The sequence below is a fragment of the Carya illinoinensis genome, chromosome 9, assembly GCF_018687715.1.
Source record: "Carya illinoinensis cultivar Pawnee chromosome 9, C.illinoinensisPawnee_v1, whole genome shotgun sequence".
NCBI lineage: Eukaryota > Viridiplantae > Streptophyta > Magnoliopsida > Fagales > Juglandaceae > Carya > Carya illinoinensis.
Window position 1 is genome coordinate 44,006,394 of NC_056760.1, and position 22,100 is coordinate 44,028,493.

The following is a 22,100-nucleotide window of genomic DNA, read 5'->3' on the forward strand; positions in this document are numbered from 1 at the left end:
AGTTCGTCAAAAATTCTGTGACCGATTTTACACAGATCTATTCCAAAAAATTTTCAAGAAAAGTTTCAATATATGATGAAAAGAGAAACAAAACATTCAAAAAAATCTCCTACCCAGGAAACCCACGGTGAACAAATCAAAGAGCTCACCCAACGTCCCTCCTCCTTCCTAACCTAGAGAACTCTGCTAGTGCATACCTGTTTCATTTTTTTTTTAGGAATGCTCCACTTGCCATTTGATTTTTCCCAGAGTTGTTGTTAACTTGCATACAGGAAAATTTATGGTCCAAAAAATGAACTCCTCAGTTTCCTTCTCTATACAAAGTTTAACTTTAAACCGTGTTTAACTCTCAATCAAAGCATGTGCTCAAACAATATGGCATCCACGTCTAAAAAAATCACTCCTTTCTTGCTGCTTTTCCCATCAAAAGTCTCATCCTGATCATCCTTCTTCACATCTCAATCAATACTCGAAATAGGTTTTCCTCTAACACGAACAGATCCACCAAGAACCCCTCTTCTCCTTGCGGACCACTACGGTCACATGCCGGCCCAGTGAGCCAATCAGTCTTCGTCTTCTCCTCGAACCCACAAACCAAATCCACGAACCCACTCAAATTCAGCATGATCTGCATAAATGAGAGCTGCAGTGTAGTGAATCAGATGAACAAGGTTGCAATAAGTAAGGGAAAAACTCAGGGGCTGTAGTTCTTCTAGTTGGGCCTCATTTCTGTCAGCGCTGACAAGTGGGGGAAGAGAAAGGGTTTGAGGTGGGGGTTGGGGAAGAAAGGAAGAAAGTGATGGATTTAGGGTTATGATATGGAGAAGAAGAGGAAGAAGGAAACGAGATGGAGTAGGAGAGGGAGAGGTCAGACAGAGATGGAGATGCAGGGAGGGAGGGGGGAGCGAAATTGAGAGAGAGAGATGGAGATGGAAGGAAATGGAAAGTAAAAAAGTAAATAGACGAAAACGCACCGTTTTATTAGATGATGTAGGCAAGCTGGTTACACCCAGCGCTTGCATCCAATATTTTTCAAATTTAAATGATCAGAAGTGCTATGTACAGTCGACGCGCTGTCGGCTGACGTGGCAAATATTAAAATAATAATAATAAGACAGAACGAACGAACGAAATAGGGTTACCATTTTGGGATTTCTATTTTCCCGCTTCTTGCATTGCTCTAGTGTGGTCTTCAGCTCGTCTTCTCAAGCTCATCTTCAAGCTCGAGTTCTCAAGCTCCTTTTCCAAGGTCGTCTTCATCAGGGCAACATCTTCTTCTGCATTTACAAATCAGAAACTGAACTCAGCAGCTCGGCGAGTCGTTGGCAGGGCTTCTGGAGAAGTTTCAGAGCGTCGATAGTTGGTGAGTTGGGTTCTTTGGCTTCGTGGTCTTCAAATTTTCAAGTGATCTGTGTGGGTATTTGCACAGGTCGTCTTCAGGAGGCCGTAGCCACTACCATCAAGCTAGTCCTCACTGAACTGTAAAAACACTTCAGCTTCTTTACAATGGTAAAGAACGTATTTTGACTTGCTCATGTTTCTTGATTTCTTGGGTGTTGTTGTTTTTTTAGGAACAATATTGACAAAATCTGTTGGTAGGAACAACATTGTACATTAGTTGAGTTTATTACTTAGAAATATACAAATCTTATGCTTCGGATAAATAGATTACATGTGTGTTTTGTATGTATTTGAAAACAGCTATATGTGTCATTTGTTTATGCCGTAGAAATGGTTGTTTGGAGCTGCAATCTTTCATGAGTTTCTAAACCAAGTCAGAGAGGACCTAAAGACTTCATCATAAAAATTTTTATGCCGTATTTATGAACCTTCTTCTCGCTATTGTACATTTGAAGGGAAAAGTCCCAATTGATTCTATTCTAAAGTCACCTAGTTTCTTTCTTAACTGGAGATGCTATATGCAAAAAATTAAGGCATGAATCTTTCAGTTAGTCATGAATGAGATTCCTGTTAGTTTTATTTCAAATCCTGAAAGAGATTTCTAAGGTTGCGGATTTTATCATCATTGCCTTGATCTTGTTTTGTCTCAAAATGCTCATTGAAATATTTTACAGAACATGTTTCACTTGTACAAGTAGCTGAATAAATAAATGTAATAGACAAATAAACCAACCAATTTTATCAGAATGCATGGAGCATCGTTCTTTATGTGGGCCATATATATGTTTTTGATTCTCCTACAATCCGCTCTTAAAAAAAATTGAGACAAGTGGGGAGCCTACCAAAGGCAAAGCATATGCCTTTGAAAAACACTAATGGTGCCCAACTCATCACTTAATAATTCTCTTTCTTATTATATATACATACTAAAAGAAATTTAAGAGCATGAGAAATTCATTATTAAATAAATAAATATTTACATATAAACACACTATAAAGTACTTAGATGACACAATTTCATTTAGAAGAGAAATTTTAAAAGTTTTGAATCTTATAAATAGGTTAGGGTGGTACCATAATAAATAACTCAAAACGAGGGCATTATACAGTAGAGGGAGTGTGATGGAAAAATTTAATGAAAGAAATATTATAAATAAGAGGGAGTGTGATTGTCTAAGCCGATGCAAATAATGAGACGATAGATTGATCCTTGATATTCTTCCCTGAGATTTACTTTCAATATTGAACAATTTGTACAGGGCATTGGAAAAGGGGAAGAACACTTATCTCTGCTACCACCATTTAGCTCAACTCTCCCAACCTCAGTATGTTATTTCAAATTTATTATACTTATTGAAATTGGTTTGCTCAATGTTTCTCATCCTAATTATCATTATTATACAAATTTCAGGACATCCCTCAAATCGGTACAGTAAACTTGCCACATTACATGCACAGGCATTATGGACCAGAATTTTCATGGACACCAACATTTTTGCCATATGTAGGTGGCAGCCAATATCCAAGCAACATTTAGGTGGTTACATTTGATCTTGTCTTTTATGTATAAGTTTGGTTTTTGTGGAGTTTAATTGTTCTCATTTTTTTATGTTTTATGTAGATTGCTGGTTACCCATTTCAATATGGGATGAGACCGCCGACTCCCATCATCTCTACAAGCTCTGCAACGAGTGCAAGAGTTGGTAAAGAAACTACACTCAATGATTGCAAGGAAACTGAAATACCACGTACTTCCTCTAGAATTGATGAAGGAAGTAAAGAGGATATACCAAATTCCCTGGATACCAATGATGGCAAGACCTGGTCACCAAACTCAGTGCAACCGAATGGTGGTGATATAATAGAGGAGCCAAAGTTAGGGATAGAATTCAAATCTTTTGAAGATTTGCAGAGCTATTATAAGGATTATGATAAGAAATATGGGTTTGGCATGATGACACAAATGAGTGAGGATCAAAGTATCAGATATGTCACTCTTGGATGTGCCCGTGGAGGGAAGGCTCGAAATAGGAGTTTAAATGTCGCCAACCCACGTTCGACCGAAAAGACGGACTGTAAGGCAAAGATTAATGCCTTAAAAGTCGAGGGGAAGATGCGGTTAACAACTGTTCATAATACACATAATTATGGCTTTAGTTCAAAGAAATTCCGCTTCTTTAGATGTAACAGAGAAGTAAGTGAGACCATTAAAAAAGTTCTTGATACGAACGACTTGGCTGGCATCCAGATAAATAAGAGTTTCGGATCTCTTGTCGTCGGTGCAGGTGGCTTTGAGAACCTTCCATTTTTGGAAAAAGATTGTCGCAATTATTTTGACAAGGCACGACATCTACAACTTGGTGCCGGTGGTGCTAGAGCACTCCGAGATTATTTTTTGAGGATGCAGTACAAGAATAATGGTTTTTTTGCATTGATGGACTTAGATGATGATGGGAGGCTAAGAAATGTATTTTGGACAGATCCACGTAATAGGGCAGCCTACCAGTATTTTGGTGATGTGGTCACATTTGACACTACATACCTCACAAATAGATATGGAATGCTATTTGCACCATTTGTTGGTGTAAACCACCATAGACAGTTCATTCTTTTGGGAGCAGGGTTGATTTCAAGTAAGGATACAGAAACCTTTACATAGTTATTCCAAACTTGGTTGCAATGTATGAATGTATGCATGAAACAGAAATCAGTTCAGATCCATAAAACAAAGTTCAGATTTAATAATCTCACTTGGCTCACATTCAAACATATTGAAATCTACATACTTGAGTTTAAACAGAACAATCCAATTCATTGTACAAAGTGCTCATGTTGGAGTAATAAAATCACTTGGCTCACATTTAAACTTTCAAGATAGTTTAAACAGAATACTCTAATTGATTATACAAATGAAAGTATCATGAAACTAATCTCACTTGGCTTACATACCAACATTTTGAAATCTACATACTTGAATTTAAACAGAACAATCCAATTCATTATACAAAGTTCAGATGTTGGGAGTAATAAAATCACTTGGCTCACATTTAAACTATCTTTAAAGTTTAAACAAAACAATCCAATTGATTATACAAATGAAAGTATCATGAAACTAATCTCACTTGGCTCACATACAAACATATTGAAATTTGCATACTTGAGTTTAAACAGAACAATCCAATTCATTGTATAAAGTGCTCATGTTGGAGTAATAAAATCACTTGGCTCACATTTAAACTTTCAAGATAGTTTAAACAGAACACTCCAATTGATTATACGAATGAAAGTATCATGAAACTAATCTCACTTAGCTCACATACCAACATTTTAAAATGTATATACTTGAGTTTAAACAGAATAATCCAATTCATTATACAAAGTTTAGATGTTGGAGTAATAAAATCACTTGGCTCACATTTAAACTATCTTCAAAGTTTAAACAGAACAATCCAATTGATTATACAAATGAAAATATCATGAAACTAATCTCACTTGGCTCACATACAAACATATTGAAATCTACATACTTGAGTTTAAACAGAACGATTCAATTCATTGTACAAAGTGCTCATGTTGGAGTAATAAAATCACTTGGCTCACATTTAAACTTTCAAGATAGTTTAAATAGAACACTCCAATTGATTATACGAATGACAATATCATGAAACTAATCTCACTTGGCTCACATACCAACATATTGAAATCTACATACTTGAGTTTAAACAGAACAATCCAATTCATTATACAAAGTTCAAATGTTGGAGTAATAAAATCACTTGGCTCACATTTAAACTATCTTCAAAGTTTAAACAGAACAATCCAATTGATTATACAAATGAAAGTATCATGAAACTAATCTCACTTGGCTCACATGCAAACATATTGAAATCTACATACTTGAGTTTAAACAGAACAATCCAATTCATTATACTCGAAATTGACCTAGCAATTAATAAATCAAACATAATACAAAATAAAACTCAACTTCGGTAGGTCACTTTGAACTGCATTCATCCTTGATTCTTAGTAATTACAAAACCTGCAGACGAAAGAATGGAAGAATCAGATTTTGAAACAGAAATAAAAATAAATAAATACCGCAAAAAAAAATATATTTCAACACATATCCGCCGGGGGGGTTTACCACAGTGTTTTTGATACCGTACCGTACCGGCCGGTACATGTTGTACCGGTATCTAGACAGGTATAGAAATATATGTATTTCATACCGGTAAAAATACCAGGTATACCAGCCAGTATTTTGGATTTCGGCCGGAATATGTGTTTCGGCCGGTACGTAATGTGAAATTCTAAAAAAAAAAACTCAGCCGATTTACTATTATGGCTATTTTGTAATTTATGTGAAAGGTCAATGTCATTTATGTCATTTAGGCATTTAGTCTTTAGGGTTACTTTTACTTTCTCCATTTCCCTGTGTGTGAGACGTGACTTGCTTTCTCCTTTGCGTTGTGCAGCCTGTGCTCCCTTGAGTCTATAATCTTCATTACAGTTATGAGATTTTGCATAGATAAAAAGATAATAATTACTACTCATTAAATTGATTAGTTGTTTTTTATATTTTGGCCCAATTTCTCTTTTTTATTTATTTTTTCTCTTCTCTGATGATCTAATCTTGTCGCCGGCACTGTATTTTTTTTCCTTCTCTTCTTGGCCTATGCAGTACGCTTGTTGGTTTGCTTGTCTCATTTTACTTGCTGATTTGCTGTTGTTTTGGTTGGCCATTCGGATTCGATGATGAAGGTATTTTAATTTTCAAGTTTTAATTTCTTGAATTCTATTTTTTTTAATCTTTATAAGAAATAAAAAAATAACATTTCATGATTTAGCAATAAGAATTAGCTATCTCTATTATCTAGTATCTACTCCCACACAGAATATTGTTTTTTTTTTCCTTTAATTGTCTCAAAAAGAATAGAGATTTATTAGCCACTCATTAGGGGCTCAACACTGAAAATGAAAACTTAGTATAAGTAAAAGTAACACCATGATTTTTTTTTTAAAGGATATTACAACAAACTAGCAAAACCCATCCGTGAATGTCTTTTTTTAAAATCTTATACTTGTCTTGCATTGGCAGCCCAAAAAATTGAAAAAAAAAATGGTTATTAATTATTTTATCCCTTTTATCATCAAGCAAAAATATTTAAGTGAGTTATCTTTTTAGGTAGTATTCTAACACGTATTATCTTTGGTAATTAGTAGATGAAATTATGCAATATGCACTAAGCACTACAATCCATATTCTATCATCTAAGAGTCCAAACTCGACTGCTCAGACCTCTCCTTCCACCACAGAAGGTAATTTTCAGATTTTCCCTAATTTTTATTTCCATCGTTATTAATTATTTCCTGTATTTGGATGAGATGATTTTTTAATCCATTTGATAAATTATGTTAAGTTTCAGTCTACTAAGTGTTGAACACTTGAATTTGAATAAGTGTTGAATTATGAATTATTATATAGGAGTATAAAAATGTCTAGTTGTCAATCAACTGGTGCTACATCAACAACGCTTGCTCCTGTAAGATCAGAAGATCCAGTATGGGCCCATGCACGTGTAGTTCCAGGGGCAAGAAATAATATTGAATGTTTATATTGTAATAAAGTAATTAGAGGTGGCGGGATCACTCGATTGAAGTATCATCTAGCTGGGATTTCAGGCAATTTAGAGGCATGTAAAAAGGTCTCTGAAGATATAAAATGACAAATGAAGGAGTTGCTTGATGAAATAAAAAGAAGCAAAGAAAAGAAAAGAAAAATAAGCTCAGAGATTGGAGGCGATATAGATTTAACATATGATGATATTGATGATAGTAATAGTATGGAGGGATAATCTCAGCTTTCAAAAGGTAAGGGGAAGTCGGGAGAATCTGGAACTTGAAAGTCAGTGGGGGGATTAAGTAGATTTTTTGCTCCAGGAACAACTCCTAGGGCCCAACTTTCAATTAAGAGTTCTATGTATTCGAATGAGATGTTTGTACAAGCAAAGATGGCTGTAGCACGCTGGTGGTATGATTCTAATCTGCCTTTCAATGCTGCTCAATCCAAGTTTTATCAACCAGCTATCGATGCCATGACTGCTATTGGGTCAGGATTTAAGGGCCTTTCTTTATATGAGTTGAGAGGAAATTTGTTAAAGATGACTGTGAATGAGGTTCAAGATTATTTGCAACAAATTAAGAAGGTTTGGAATGACACCGGTTGTACACTAATGACAGATGGTTGGACAAATCAAAAGCAACAATCAATAATCAACTTTTTATTTTATTGTCCGAAAGGTACAATGTTCTTGAAGTCTATTGATACATTTGGCCTTAAAAAAGATTCTGAAACATTATTTAATATCTTTGATGAGGTTGTTCAAGAAATTGGAGCTGAGAATCTTGTACAATTCATAATGGACAATGATGCAAGTTATAAATCTGTAGGAAAAAAGTTACAATAGAAGTATGACTCTTCCTACTGGTCCCCTTGTGCAGCTCATTGCATAGACTGGATGTTGGAGAATTTTTCTGATCCAATATATTTTCTCCTTATTGATGATACTATAAAAAAGGCAAAAAAAGATAACAAAGTTTATCTATAACCATGGTTGGGTTTTGGCATTGATGAGACAAGAGTTCACCAAAGATCATGATTTGTGTCGTCTTGCAATTACAACATTTGCGACAAATTTTTTAAGTATTCAATGTTTGCTCTTGTTTAAGAAAAAATTGAGACAAATGTTTATGTGTGATAAATGGATTGCATCAAGTCATTCTAAAAGCATCATAGGGAAAGAGATAGCTGAGATTGTTTTAGAAGATAAAGAGTTTTGGCTCAATGTCAATTTATTGTTAAAATTAGTGAGCCTTTGGTTCGTGTTCTACTACGTGTTGATGGAGATGAAAAGCTTGCAATGGTATACTTGCATGATGCAATGGAAAGAACCAAAGAGAACATAAACACAATATGTAATAACAAAGTTAGTATATTCAGTCCATTTATCAGGATCATTGATTTTAGATGGGATAAGCAGCTTCACAGTCCATTACATGCTGCAAGTTGTCTTCTTAACCCTGGAATTTTCTATAGACCCAGTTTTTTTTAAAAAAATGATGTTGTAAGAGGTTTCAACAGTTGTATTATGAAGATGGAACTTGATCCTAATGATCAAGACAAGATCATTGCAGAACTTGACTTGTATAATAATGCAGTAGGTGAGTTTGGACATTCTTTAGCAATCCGCCAGCGTGATAAGCTTAATCGAGGTATTATCATTTATCAATATCATTTGTTAAATAGTGTGACTTTGTACTTTAAATTTTATCTTATTTTATTTTACTTGCATTTAATTAATTTATAATTGCATTATTGTTATAGTTGCATGGTGGACCCAATTTGGTTGCGAGGTTCCAACACTTCAAAAGTTTGCTGTTCGAGTACTAAGTCAATGTTGTAGTGCAACTGGATGTGAGAGAAACTGGAGCATATTTGATTTTATTCATTCGAAGAAGAGAAATAGATTAGTACATAAACGTTTGAATGACTTAGTATTTGTTCGTTATAATTTGAAGCTGCGAGAAAGGTAAATTTTTTTAATACTAATGTCTTTCGCTTTTGAAAACATATATAATATTTTCAATTATGTTTGATTTTATTTTGATAGGAGCATAAAAAAGGGAAGAGATGCTTTAAATCCAATCAATCTTGAAAATATTGACTTGATGGAAGAATGGGTGAGTGAAGAATTTGAGCTTCTTGATGAAGAAGATTTGGATTGGGCAAGTATTGAGGAGCCATTAATCTCACTAATTGAGGAAGACATTGATAATGTTGGTGTTGATGTTGATGATGGTGGTGACATTGATGACAATATTTTGATTAACATGTCGAATCTTGATCCTTATTGTCTTTTTGATGAGGATGAGTGATTTTATTTTAATGGTTGGATTAAGAACTTATTTAGTTTGTAACTTAAAACTTAAAACTTGTATTGAGAAGTATTGAGTTTATGACTTATTTTGTTATTATTTTGGAATACAGTAAATGCTTATATATATAATTTATTCAGGTATAAACTATTCCGAAACGGCATTGGTACCGAAACGGTATCGGTACCGAAATATTACTCTGAAACAGTACACGAAACGATATTGGTACAGAAATATTTCGTTCCAGTGCCTTAACCGGTATGACATTCGGTACGGTATTCAAAACATCGGTTTACCAACCTTGAGTGGGTTCTCTGGACAATTGCCCAGTGCCCAAACCCCAACTCTAGAATTGGGTTTCTCGAGTTTAGGTTTCGGGAGTTAGGGTTAGGGTTAGGGTTTCGGGAGTTAGGGTTAGGATTAGGGTTATGCCCCCAGATTTAGGGTTAGGGGTTCAAAGATTTTGAAAAGGAACCAGATCTAAAAACAACAATGCAAAACCAATCATAATGAACAGACACCTAGACGCCCAGACTGCAAAAGATGAACCGAGGGGAAAAATCAGCTCAAAAAACTTTTGGGGAATCGAAACACAGAAAGATAAACTTGCGAACAGAAACAGAGAGGAGAAATGTGAGAAAAGATAAAAAAAATTACCCAGACTACAAACAGAAACCGAGAGGAGAAATGTGAGAAAAAATTGCAAAATCAACTAAGAGATTCAAGCACCCACACTTGTAAAGGAGAAAAAAGACGACAAACATATGAATGGATTTTGAGAAGACAAAGGACAACCCTCACCTGCGAAAGAGAAAACCGAGACTCCCAAAAGATAAACAAAATATAAAATCGAAAACTTGCTCAAATCGATCTGCGAAAGAGACCTTCATCGGGTTCCCAAGGGCTAGGGTTAGGGTTGATGGAGAATGAGAGACAAAAGGGGCAAAGGAGTAGATGAAGAAGATTAGGGAAGGCGAAAGGGGCGAAGGGTTAGGGTGGAATGGGCGAAGTGGAATGGACTTGAAGCGTTTAGCACCCGAAGGGTTCCCTTCAACCAATACGCACCGTTTCATTAAATTGGATGACACGTAGGACCTGACTACGTGGCGCTTACCCGCTACGCTTGTCATAAGCGTTTTTCTTAAATGATATAATAAGTTTTATAGAATTTATTTAAGATAAATTTATATATATATTTAGATATTAATATGAATTTAATATTATTTATAAAAAATTAAACAAAATTAAGAATCTCTCGTGTAAAAATGTTAAAAATTAAAAAAATTATAAATTCTACCTATAAACAAATTGAAGATGGAGACAAGTTATATGTTTCAATATTAGAAGCAATTTAAAATTAATTTAATAGAATTAATTATTTGCAGTTCAACAATAAAACGGGCCTGTTAATTTAGGAGACTCATGAGATCGATAATTAAATCCCAAAAGAAACTGACACAGAGTGAGTACTAATACTGGCATACATTATCCTAGCTAGCTAGTTTTTTAATAATTAATTAAGGCCTGCCATCTTCCCAACAAATCCAAAAACAAACTACTGCACTGCATGGTTAACAGTACAGTACATAATATATATATCTACTATATATATATAAATGGAAATGTTAGATAAATAGTATTTTGTCTAATATTTATATTTCCAACCTTACTCTTAACTTAATTTCAAAATTATGGTTTGTTTGTTTTTATTTCTATTTTATTGATAAATATTTTAGTCTTTTTACATTATTGACCGATTGTGTTATTTTTTCTAACTTAAATTTCAATTTTACATTATTAGTGCCTCGTTCATCCTCAACCTTACTCTCAAAATTCGTCAGAACGAATGGCCAAAACCGAGAGAGAGACCTCATTCATCGATCGAAAAGAAACCGTTTGAAAAAATTTACGTAGACTTAACACTAGATTTAATTATATTTAACTCTACTTCACTCATTATATTTAACTCTTTCTACTTCACACTTTATCTCCTATTTCATTCAGTAATTATAAGCTGTCAAAACAAAGTAAAACGTGAAGTGATCATGTATTGTGATGGTTCTTATGGGGAGTGATGGTTGAAGAAGTCTATTTTGATTTAGTCAAAAGGTTACATCACTCATCGATGAGTAGTTGTGTCTCTTACCCATCAGTTTTTCATAGTTTATAAATAGGGCCCGTTTGTGCACAATGAAGATATTTGACCATTTCTTTTGTTCATACTAATTTGTGGAACAAATACCCTCACACGGAAGTGTTATCATATTATTAAAACTTTGCTCAATTTTGGTTCATATATGTTCTATAAAATTCTACATGAATTTGCATTTTGGCCATGATTAGTGTCTTTCTTGATAAAAAGGCATTTGCACTGGTCACGTGATCGATCTATAACCACATGGAATTAATTATTTCATGGTAGACCATTATGAATAAAATCAGAATTATTAAAAAATTATTGCTTTCATAGTTTGTTTTTTTTTTTTTTTTCCTTTTTAAGTAATTTTCTCTGCTTAGTTTTGGTTCATTTTTGTTAAGAAAAATGATAGTATGACTTTTAATGTGTCTACTCATGTATTTTATTTTATTTTTTAATTTTTTTCTAATATTTAAAAAAGTGATTTTTAGTGAATTTTTATTTTTTTAATGATTAAAGATGTTTAAAAAAAATTTTAAAAAAGAAAATAAAATCCATTTACAGTTTTACACTAGTGTGTATATTGTCCTTTTGTTGATGCCCTTTGCGAGTACCTCACAGCTTTCTGGGCGTTCGCTCTCGGAACAAGGGGTTTGTTTCCCTTTTCGGCTCATATCTAAAATTGGGCCTCAATCAAGTGAATATATCTTAAAAAGTAGGCCTGTAAGAGCATTCGAGTGATACCGATCCCCAAACTCGAACCAGCGACCAATGTTTCGAATGTGGTGTTGTTACCTTTTTATACGGTTTTTGTTTTCCCAGATTGGGCCTTTGCCGAGTAGGTTGGGCTCCATATCCAGATTTATCTGTCATTGTTTTTGGGACAGGACGTTGGAGATTATTCCTCTTCTATTGAGGATCGAACAAGAAAGGTTGATTTCAAGAAATGATAAGTTGCCGCTTGCTTCACGCATAAAGAAAGCATGATTTATATATATATATATTGAGAAATACTATTATTTAAAAGTTTTATTTGAAAATATAACTTTTCTTAAATATTGTCAGATTAGTTCACTATCATTTAAAAAAAAAAAAAAGAAAAAACTTATTACTATTATTATTATTATTATTATTCACAACCTGACTAATTAAAAATGATAAGTAGATTTTCATGAAATGAAGATGAACCAAGATAATTCATGCGCGCGTGAGAACAGAGTAGAGAAGGTGATGAGCGGTGGCCGCACGGAACCAAAATCCTAAAGGCACAACGCATATTCCTAAGCCTAAATTAGCGTTCTTCTGTTTTGACACTTGCCTTTTCAACCAATCCATCCTCGCCACGTGTTACTTCCCAATATTCAGACCATCAATTTTCCATCATATAAGCGGCGAAGCGTCGGCTTTTCTTTCGTTTAAAACCACCAGGAAAACGCACCTAAAAAAACCCCATCTCTACAGTCCTGCCTTTCCGCCCCTCTCCTCTGCAACCTTCCAGGTACTTTCGATTCTCTTCCTCTTCCCTCTTTTCTATTTTTCATTTTCCTTGTTCACGATACGGGTGTTTTCTTATTTATTTATCTGTGATATGATCTCGAAAAGTAACGTTGAACAGATCTGATTATGCGTTGAATGTTTCGACGTTCTTTTTTTGCACCTATTATGTCGGTGTTTGATTTACGTGGATCTTTTTATTTTTTATTTTTTTTAATGAGTCGCGTTCTGTATCAACCTAGGGTTCCAATCCTGGTGCATTTATTTAGGGTTTCATTTTGATTTTACATCTCGATATTGTTTGGTTATCAACCTCCAACTCGTTTTCGTATGCCGGTTTTGTATGTTTCGTTCAGGTAATTACCATATTTCTATATTTTTTATGGGGATGATTTGTTTGATTACGAAAGATTAATTTGTTTGCTCACTTGTACGGGTTCGATTTCCTTCGTTTTTATATTGACTATTTTTCTGGTTCGACTTAATTTTGGAAACTGTTGTTCGGTAGGATAATTATAAATGGTGAAAGGGTTGAAAAGTTTAATTCTAATGTGTGATTGAAAGGTTTGCTCATGACTGAAGCCAATTGAGACCACACCTAATCAATTGCTTTGCTTCCCCCAATCCATCTCATTTTGTATGGTTACTGTCCGTTGCACTTCTTTGTTGATTGGGTTATCAGAGGGTTTGCTTGTATTATAAAGTTTTGATCTGACCCAAAATAAATTTTAAGTTCTTTAATTTTATCGGCTGTTAAAAGTTATCAAAAATTTTTTTGGGTTTGATAAGTGGGTTATACTTCTGATCACAAATTCTTACATTGTTTTCCTCGGAGTGCAGATTTGACTACTTGATCTTCATGAATTCAAGAATTACTGAGACATCAGTGGTTTCCTGTAAATCGGGAAACAAGAACATCCTTTTCTTTTGGATTCTGTTTTGCTTGCTGCCAAAATATTTGGGAACTCCTTTTGCATTCAGGAACTACCTGTTGATCAAGGCTATTGATAGGTGTCCTTCTGCAGTGCGGATCTTAAGGACTTCTGGAGAGATCAATCTGTAGTGGCTAGTGATTTTGGCATCTGTTCTTCTCATCCTTTCTCATACTTGTTAACATGGTGTCATCTCAATTACCTGGTTTTACCAAGACCCGCATTTGCAAACCATTGCAAACCCAATTACTTTTTCCTGTGAACCCCACAGATGCTGCAGTTACAGATCATGTTGAGCTGGATTTCTCTGATGTGTTTGGTCCTCTACCAGTTCAGTCTTCAATGGAAACAAATTGCTGTGATTCTGGTAACTCCATTTCTGCAGAAGATGTCAATGAGCTAATTTATGATGATCCGGTTGTCATTTACAGCCGATCACATTCTCTAGTTGGCCCTTCTTGTATCAGTCAATCGTTGAAGCTCAGCAAGCTCACCATACACGAGTCAGAGGATTTGGTGCAACTAGCAGAGTGTGTTGAAGGAGAAACGATTAAAGTTCAGAAACATGCCATTGATGATGGAGAAATTGAGAAACGTTTTAAAGATGCTGATGGAAATTTCATGAAGGTTGAGAGTGTAGGCATTGATGATTTTGAGATCTTGAAGGTTGTTGGGCAGGGTGCATTTGCAAAAGTATATCAGGTGAGGAAAAAAGGTAGTTTAGAAATATATGCAATGAAGGTCATGCGGAAGGACAAGATTGTGGAGAAGAATCATGCAGAATACATGAAAGCTGAGAGGGATATTTTGACAAATGTAGATCATCCCTTCATTGTCCAGCTCAGATACTCATTCCAAGTAATTTCTACATGTTTTAAATATTTTGAAGTTTTACTCTTATAATGGTAGCTTAGTTGGTCATCCCCAATGGTCACCAGTTCGAGTTCCCTCAAGGCCATTGGAGGTTTACCTGACCGTTAACTTCAGCGCCCTGTGTGATTAGTCGAGGTGCGCGCAAGTTGGCCCGGACACCCACGGATATCAAAATATATATATATATATATATATATTGGAGCTTGACAGTTCCAGAAGCCTTAGTTTTGCTTCTGCTATTGCTTTATATCTGAGCATCCCAACAGTATACAGCATTGCTATCTTAAAATTTTACTTCTGATATGATTGCGTTTACTCAAAGATTTAGTGGAACAACTTATTTGAATCTGAATGAGGGTAGTTGGCTGCATGCTTCATGATGAGAGTGTTGACTTGAGTTTTTCTGCCATGCAGACAAAATATAGATTATATCTTGTGCTGGATTTTGTAAATGGGGGTCACCTTTTCTTTCAGCTCTATCACCATGGCCTTTTCAGGTACCCCTGATTTCAATATTGTAGACTATTCGAGAGTGTAGCTGTGTAGGACAACTTGGGCTAATAGTCTTAAATGTTATTTTATTTTATTTTTGCAGGGAAGATCTTGCTCGCGTATATGCTGCTGAGATTGTATCTGCGGTTTCTCACCTTCATGCAAATGGAATAATGCATAGAGATCTTAAACCTGAAAATATTCTACTGGATGCAGATGGCCATGTACTCTCTCTCTCTCTCTCTCTCTCTCTCTCTCTCTCTCTCTGTTTTGTGTGTGCTTCCGTCTGTGCCTTTTGTGTGCAATTGTCCTCTCATCAACAAAGAATTATCTAGCTGACCTTTACCCATTTATCAATTAGGCAATGTTGACTGATTTTGGACTGGCAAAGAAATTTGACGAAAATACGAGGTCTAACTCCATGTGCGGAACTGTAGAATACATGTCACCTGAAATTGTTCTTGGAAAGGGGCACGATAAGGCAGCAGACTGGTGGAGCGTGGGAGTCCTATTATTTGAGATGCTAACCGGCAAGGTTAGAGTTCTACTTGCATTTATTTGTTCTGGTTGGTGTCTTTTGTCATTTAGATACTGGAGCTGATTTTTAGATTATTTGTCACTAGATGTCTTACAGTATTTTACACCCTCGAGAGTTTTTGTGGGTTGAAGGTGAAGATTAGTGTTGACTGTCTCATATGGTGTGTTATTTTCTTTTCTTTTTTTCGTTTTGGGGTGGCTGGTGTTTCCAAGTTAACATGGCCATATGGTGGAAGCATTCCACCATGGCATTCTGGGAAGTTCCCTATTTCTTGCAAAACTTTCTTAGAATGATAATTGATTGTTGTCTTCTTTCAAGTGGTACTTTCTATCGTGTGTATTTCAGAAAGTTATTCCATGAGAATGCTTATCAGTTTTGATAATTTTCTACAATGTTCCTACTAGTAGTTTTGTTCATAGTACCTATCAAAAAAAAAAAAAAAAGTAGCTTTGTTCATGGTTTTATGTGCATTAACTGTATAGATGTATGAGATTACAAGTATGACATGCCTCAATATGGTGAAGACTTTGCAACTTAGAACAAAGATTTATAATAGGGATGTATAAAGTTTGTGGTACCAGACAGTTACAGTGTTTTGTTCTGCTTGTACAGCCTCCTTTTACTGGGAACCGAGAGAAAATTCAGCAAAAGATAGTAAAGGAAAAGATCAAGCTTCCGGCGTTTTTGTCAAGTGATGCACATTCTCTGTTAAAAGGGGTAAATCTTTTTAGTCTTGATATACATGCTTTTTAGTCTCCATTAATTGAATTCTTCATTCTTGTACTGGGGTTTTGAGCATTCTAAAGTTGATGTTTGATGTTAGGTCTGTTTAATTAGCATTGGGTTCTTTTTTGAAAATTTTCTGCATTTTCAAGTATTACAATGAATGAACAAAATGCTATTAGCTCTGAACAAGGTTGATCTTTGTCTGAATCTTGTGCCACATTGCAACGACAGATCTGAGTATGTTAATTCTTCTCTTGCAGCTGCTACAGAAAGAAGCAAGCAAGCGCCTTGGTTGTGGACCTACTGGGAGCGAGGAAATTAAGCGCCATAAGTGGTTCAAGCCAATCAATTGGAAGAAACTGGAGACCCGACAAATCCAGCCAAGTTTTCGTCCCGAAGTTGCCGGAAAGCACTGCATTGCTAACTTTGAGAAGCGCTGGACGGACATGCCAGTTGTGGATTCACCAGCTGCTAGTCCAAATGCTGGTGGAAACCCTTTCACGGGCTTCAGTTATGTGAGGCCTGCAGCTTCTTTTCTTCAGAAGGATAGCTCCACCTTCCACTAGATGCTCTACATCTGCCGGGGAATTCTTTCTGTTGGGTTCTTTTGGATTGGGAAACCTTATATGGTCTGCAATTACTTGTCCTGTGTCACTAAAGCTAGTATGCTAAACAATTGGTCCGCTAATTTCTTTGGTTAATTTTGAAGTTGAACCGCGAGGCTGTTTATTTATACCCTGGAAATTGTTTTCACTGCTGAACACAAATATATATAATGAGTGTGGATCGACTGAATCTTTAATTATGTTTGGGGGCTTTGATTTTTTTAAAATTTTTTTGCCTGCACAATTGATGTAGAACACATTGGGTTTCTTGTCTATATAAAATACTATGCGCGAATTAAATAAAAAGGAAGAGAAATGCATGGCCTTTTAATGAAACAAAATAGCAGATCCACTTATTCTATATCCGGGTCCTGCCATTTATTTGGTTTTTCGTCTGTATATTATCTAGGGATTTATTATTATTATTATTAATGATATTATATAATTTCAGGTGTGTTTTCTTGTGAATTGTTTTTTAGTTTGATTTGTAGAGAATTAAACCAATTTTTTTTTAAACTTTATGGTGTTTATTAATTAGTTTTTAATTAAAAGATTTTTAATTAGGTACCATTTTCTTTAAAATATGAATGTTTTTAACCAAACCAAATCGATCTATGCTAAATTTCGTATAATAATATATAACATTGTATAATTTACTTTTATTCTTTTTCTACCCAATACTCCCGGATGGCATTAATGCCACGTCGCGAATTATCAGCCTCTGCTGACACTATTTTTCTACTAGATATTCTCTCGTGAAACTAACGTAAGCTCCTCGTTGGCGCAGTGTCTAGACATGGCTTCTTTGCTTTGTCCAACTCCGAGTGCTCTTCAACATAATCCTAGGAGTTTCTGCTTCTCTCCTTTGAAGCTGACTTCCCCAACAAATCTCTGTATCTTCACGAATCGTTTCAAATGTAACCGGCTAAGGTGTAATGTATTCATTGAAGAGGATTTCCTGGAGAATGCTCTTCAACTGGATCAGTTTCCCGTTTTACGATATGGGTTTTGGCAATTTCAGAGAGTTTCTGGGGAACTTTCCGAGATGCAAAAGTGGGGGTTCCTGGTATTTGCTGGGCTGACTTGGATTTATTTAACTGCAAGGCCTGGTATTCTCCTGGGTGCCATTGATACATACCTTCTGGCTCCTCTGCAACTGGGTTTGGACAGTTTGAGTGGAAAGAGGAACTTGAACACTTCGGATTTTGTGATAGGACAAAAACTTGGAGAAGGGAACTTTGGTATTGTTTATTCTGGTGCCATAGTTCCCAAGAATGTGGCTGCAGAAAACAAGGTACAGAATAGACGAAGAAGAAATGCGACGGAATTGGTTGAGAGGGTGAAGGAGAAAGTCATTCTAAAAAAGGTATCTCTGCAATGGCTCATGGTTTTATATTGTTCTTTGGTTCGATTTGGACTTGGATGTTCTCAAGACCGGTTGATACGTATTTAATTTCTTTCCTATGTATGTCCCTTTGTAAAATGAAGGTCTTTTATGTTTTTGTATTGGCTCTTAAAAACTACCAATTAGGAGCCTCAACATATTGCATTGCGGTTAAACATGTTATTCAGTAAAATCATATCCAAAGTCCCTTGTCTCGGCCTTGGGACCCTTTTTTTTTTTAAATGGAAGATAGATCCCAAGTTAAATTTCAAACTACTCTTGCCCTTGTCATTGAACTCGGTAAAATTTCGAACTAGGCTTTCCCTTGTTACTGAATTCCAGAATCCACCTTCTATAATCCTTTGCCTGATATATAAAATTGTAAATTTGGTTCTCTATTGGTGGGAATGTGCAGGTGAAGACTGGAATCCAAGGGGGTAAAGAATGCGGTGACTTTGAGGAGTGGTTCAACTACAGGCTGTCTAGAGCGGCCCCTGAGTCATGCGCTGAGTTCCTTGGAAGTTTTGTTGCCAACGAAACAAATTCTCAATTCACAAGGGGAGGAAAATGGCTTGTTTGGAAATTCGAGGTGCAGTTTTTAGAGATCAAACACAGATGCATTGCATGACAATTAGGACTCACTGAATGCTATGAGTATGTGATACCGAATGCATGGAGGATAAGTATCCTTGAGTTATGCCCTTAACACAGCATGTTGGTTTATTTATTTATTATTTCCTTTGAATCTTTGTGGGATCACTTGGTGAAAGGCTTCTTTATAGCACATGCTTGCATATTTTCTACAATTGTAAGTTCTTATAGGGATGCACAACTATACCCGGTGGATTAATTTTTAGGGATATCCATGTAACAGGGTGATCGCAATCTTGCTGATTACATGAAAGATCGCAACTTCCCTTTAAACTTAGAATCTGTCATGTTTGGGCGAGTCTTGCAAGGAGTGGACTCTGTTAAACGAGATGCTTTGATCATCAAGCAAATAATGCGCCAAATCATTACCTCACTGAAGAAAATACATGACACAGGCATCGTTCATCGTGATATAAAGCCTGCCAACTTGGTGGTGACGAAACGGGGACAGATCAAGCTCATAGATTTCGGGGCAGCCACAGATCTTCGGATTGGCAAGAACTACGTACCCAAACTTAGCCTGCTTGATCCTGATTATTGCCCCCCTGAACTATACGTACTCCCGGAGGAAACACCAAGTCCTCCTCCGGAGCCCATTGCAGCGTTTCTTTCTCCAATCCTCTGGCAGGTAACAAGATTTCTACCTTTTCTTTTTAGTGTTTTCCTGTGAAAGAACACTTCAAATATTTGTTTTTAAAGTGGTATAAGGAATAGCAAATTAAATAACGGACTTCTGGGCTTGCACGTGATAATCATCTGATCCATTGAATTTATATATGACTTTTAGTATTCAGACCATAATCTGATTTGTGAAAAGCCTTATGAGCTTTCTTTGACACTGCAGAGCATATCTCCATTTAAAGCATGGGTTAAGTTATTTTGTTCCCCGAAGTACTAAGTGATGTTTGCAAATATTGTTGCAGCTGAACAGTCCTGATCTCTTTGATATGTATTCAGCTGGGATTGTACTCATGCAAATGGCAATACCAACCTTAAGATCTACATCTGGCTTAAAGAGTTTCAATTCAGAACTAAAAACAGTTGGGTATGACTTAAGTAAATGGAGGGAAAAAACGCGGTCGAGGCCTGACTTTACAATTCTTGATCTCGACTTGGGTAGAGGGTGGGATCTGGCCACAAAGCTTATATCACAGAGAGGTTTTCTCAGAAGGGGGCGTATCTCTGCTGCTGCTGCTCTGACACATCCTTATTTTCTGTTGGGGGGTGACCAGGCAGTTGCTGTTATTTCGAAGTTTAGCTTAAATAGGAAATGAATTGCTTGGTGATGTAAGTAAAATTTTCCCCTCTGGCATCCTTCCATTTCCTGAAACTTTCTTGTTAATGTTATTAAATTTGATAGGACAATGCATGAACCTCCCTACTTGATTGCTAAAAGACTTAAGAGGACCCATTAAACCATGACTTCTAGGACTTAACCTATTGATTTTTGGCAGTTTACGACACTCATGTGCTCAAGAGTCATTCCAACCTGCATACAAAACTTGTTTGGAGTGTTGTTTATTTAAACTTATCTATAGTTGTTATTTCCACTATTTAATGTTCTTATAAATATGTATGCTAAATACATTAGTTTACATAAAAAAAAACTAAAAAAAAAAAAACAAGTATATAGTTGTCTCTGTGTAGATCTCTCAAAGTTTTTGTTTGATTCCTTTGTCGAAATATAACTCATCTGTGCCACAATCTGTAGTAAAAAAAAAAAAAAAAAACAGAAAACCATGACCAGAAAATGAGTTTCAAGTTGTAATTTGATCATTCCTTCATTTCAATGGTCCTGGTTGAATGATCCCCAAGTGATTAAGTTGCTTGTTGTATCCCTTGAAGGCAAATCTTGTTTTCATAAAGTATCTTGTAACTCACAGTCTACTTATTGTTTAATTTTTTTCCTGCCAAACATTTCAAGCTGTTTTAAACATAATTTTCTTGCTGACTTCATGACAGGGAGCTGTTGTATTCTCTTCTATGCAGTGGCTGAAGTTGAAGCCACACTTTTGATGGCTAATTGTTACTGCATTTTTGGCATAAGGTGACTGGGGTACATGTATACATACTTGGATATTTGATGCAATCACGACTGATAACATCAGAGAAGGTTGAACTTTTCTTTCCTTTTTCAGTTATTCCGAAGATTAAAAATTCCATTCCCATTTGGCAAATTGTTGCACGTTACATACTTTATTAGCACCATTAGTGCCATGGATATCTTAACTGAAGGAGAATTTGAGATGTGTGGTCGTGCCACAACCAAATGATCTGATCAGAACCAACAATCAGATTAATACAAGTATCATATTTGTACCTTTGGGACTTCCTGTAACGTACATGCATGCAGTAGCAGAAGGTGCCTCAGCTCTTCATTTGATCATAATATTTCTTTCCTTTCTTTGTACAACGTTAACAGATGTTTTTATTATTATTATTTAATTTCAATCCTAAAATGCATGGGCTCCTGTCGTTGCCCCGTTCTCTTGTCATTGGATTGGAGCAGCTAAAACCCAGTTCATCTACTACTATAGGGATGAAAACAACTTGGATTATACACCAGAAAAGGAAATATCGATTGAACTGAACACAATAATACAGTTCTGGTATTTATCAGCCAAATATATGGTAGCTAGAAGTGTATTTGAGATACGTTTTTGCTGGTACTGAACCTGATCTGGATGTTTAAGTGGATTTTTGGAGGATGCCAAAACCTTGGGGATACGGCGACAAGTGATCATGCAGATCGAGCTCCCTTGTTCTGTGAACCACCAAGATCAAGTGGTCATGATGATAGTTAATATCTTATGTTAGTCTCCGATATATCCAATGTTTGGCAGTTAAGGCAAGAAACCAAACCTGCATAGTTTTTAGTAACCTTAGATACTAAGTTTTGATAATTGGGACGTAACATCCACCAAGGGCGACC

At 35.7% G+C, this 22,100-nt stretch overlaps 2 protein-coding genes across 5 annotated transcripts; both read left to right on the plus strand.

The window, feature by feature from the left end:
- Positions 1-12,812: 12,812 nt before the first annotated feature.
- On the plus strand, positions 12,813-17,333 carry LOC122275896 (serine/threonine-protein kinase AtPK2/AtPK19-like). 2 transcript variants are annotated; one of them, XM_043085215.1, is made up of 7 exons: positions 12,813-12,971; positions 13,808-14,757; positions 15,187-15,269; positions 15,368-15,488; positions 15,626-15,799; positions 16,415-16,519; positions 16,789-17,333. In XM_043085215.1, the coding sequence occupies exons 2-7, from the start codon at positions 14,083-14,085 to the stop codon at positions 17,092-17,094; spliced, it is 1,464 nt and encodes a 487-aa protein (XP_042941149.1). In that variant the 5' UTR covers positions 12,813-12,971; positions 13,808-14,082; the 3' UTR covers positions 17,095-17,333. The 2 variants fall into 2 exon arrangements, with proteins under 2 accessions (XP_042941149.1, XP_042941150.1); XM_043085216.1 differs by lacking the exon at positions 12,813-12,971 and adding an exon at positions 13,112-13,323.
- A 426-nt stretch (positions 17,334-17,759) lies between these two features.
- Positions 17,760-21,663, plus strand: LOC122275894 (serine/threonine-protein kinase STN8, chloroplastic). Of its 3 annotated transcripts, none has more exons than XM_043085212.1 (5): positions 17,781-18,499; positions 18,933-19,106; positions 19,392-19,796; positions 20,092-20,455; positions 21,158-21,663. In XM_043085212.1, exons 1-4 carry the CDS (start codon positions 17,930-17,932, stop codon positions 20,440-20,442), a joined length of 1,500 nt encoding a protein of 499 aa, XP_042941146.1. In that variant the 5' UTR covers positions 17,781-17,929; the 3' UTR covers positions 20,443-20,455; positions 21,158-21,663. The 3 variants fall into 3 exon arrangements, with proteins under 3 accessions (XP_042941147.1, XP_042941146.1, XP_042941145.1); XM_043085211.1 differs by having other exon boundaries at positions 17,786-18,499; positions 21,131-21,663; XM_043085213.1 differs by lacking the exon at positions 21,158-21,663 and having other exon boundaries at positions 17,760-18,499; positions 20,013-20,153.
- Positions 21,664-22,100: the final 437 nt, after the last annotated feature.

Coding starts and splice junctions, on each gene's coding strand:
- LOC122275896 (XM_043085215.1), top strand. CDS start 14,083: ATGGTGTCATCTCAATTACCTGGTTTTACCAAGACCCGCATTTGCAAA. Junction 15,270..15,367: donor TATCACCATGGCCTTTTCAG/GTACCCCTGATT, acceptor TTATTTTTGCAG/GGAAGATCTTGCTCGCGTAT. Junction 15,489..15,625: donor TACTGGATGCAGATGGCCAT/GTACTCTCTCTC, acceptor TTTATCAATTAG/GCAATGTTGACTGATTTTGG.
- LOC122275894 (XM_043085212.1), top strand. CDS start 17,930: ATGGCTTCTTTGCTTTGTCCAACTCCGAGTGCTCTTCAACATAATCCT. Junction 18,500..18,932: donor AGAAAGTCATTCTAAAAAAG/GTATCTCTGCAA, acceptor GGGAATGTGCAG/GTGAAGACTGGAATCCAAGG. Junction 19,107..19,391: donor GGCTTGTTTGGAAATTCGAG/GTGCAGTTTTTA, acceptor TCCATGTAACAG/GGTGATCGCAATCTTGCTGA.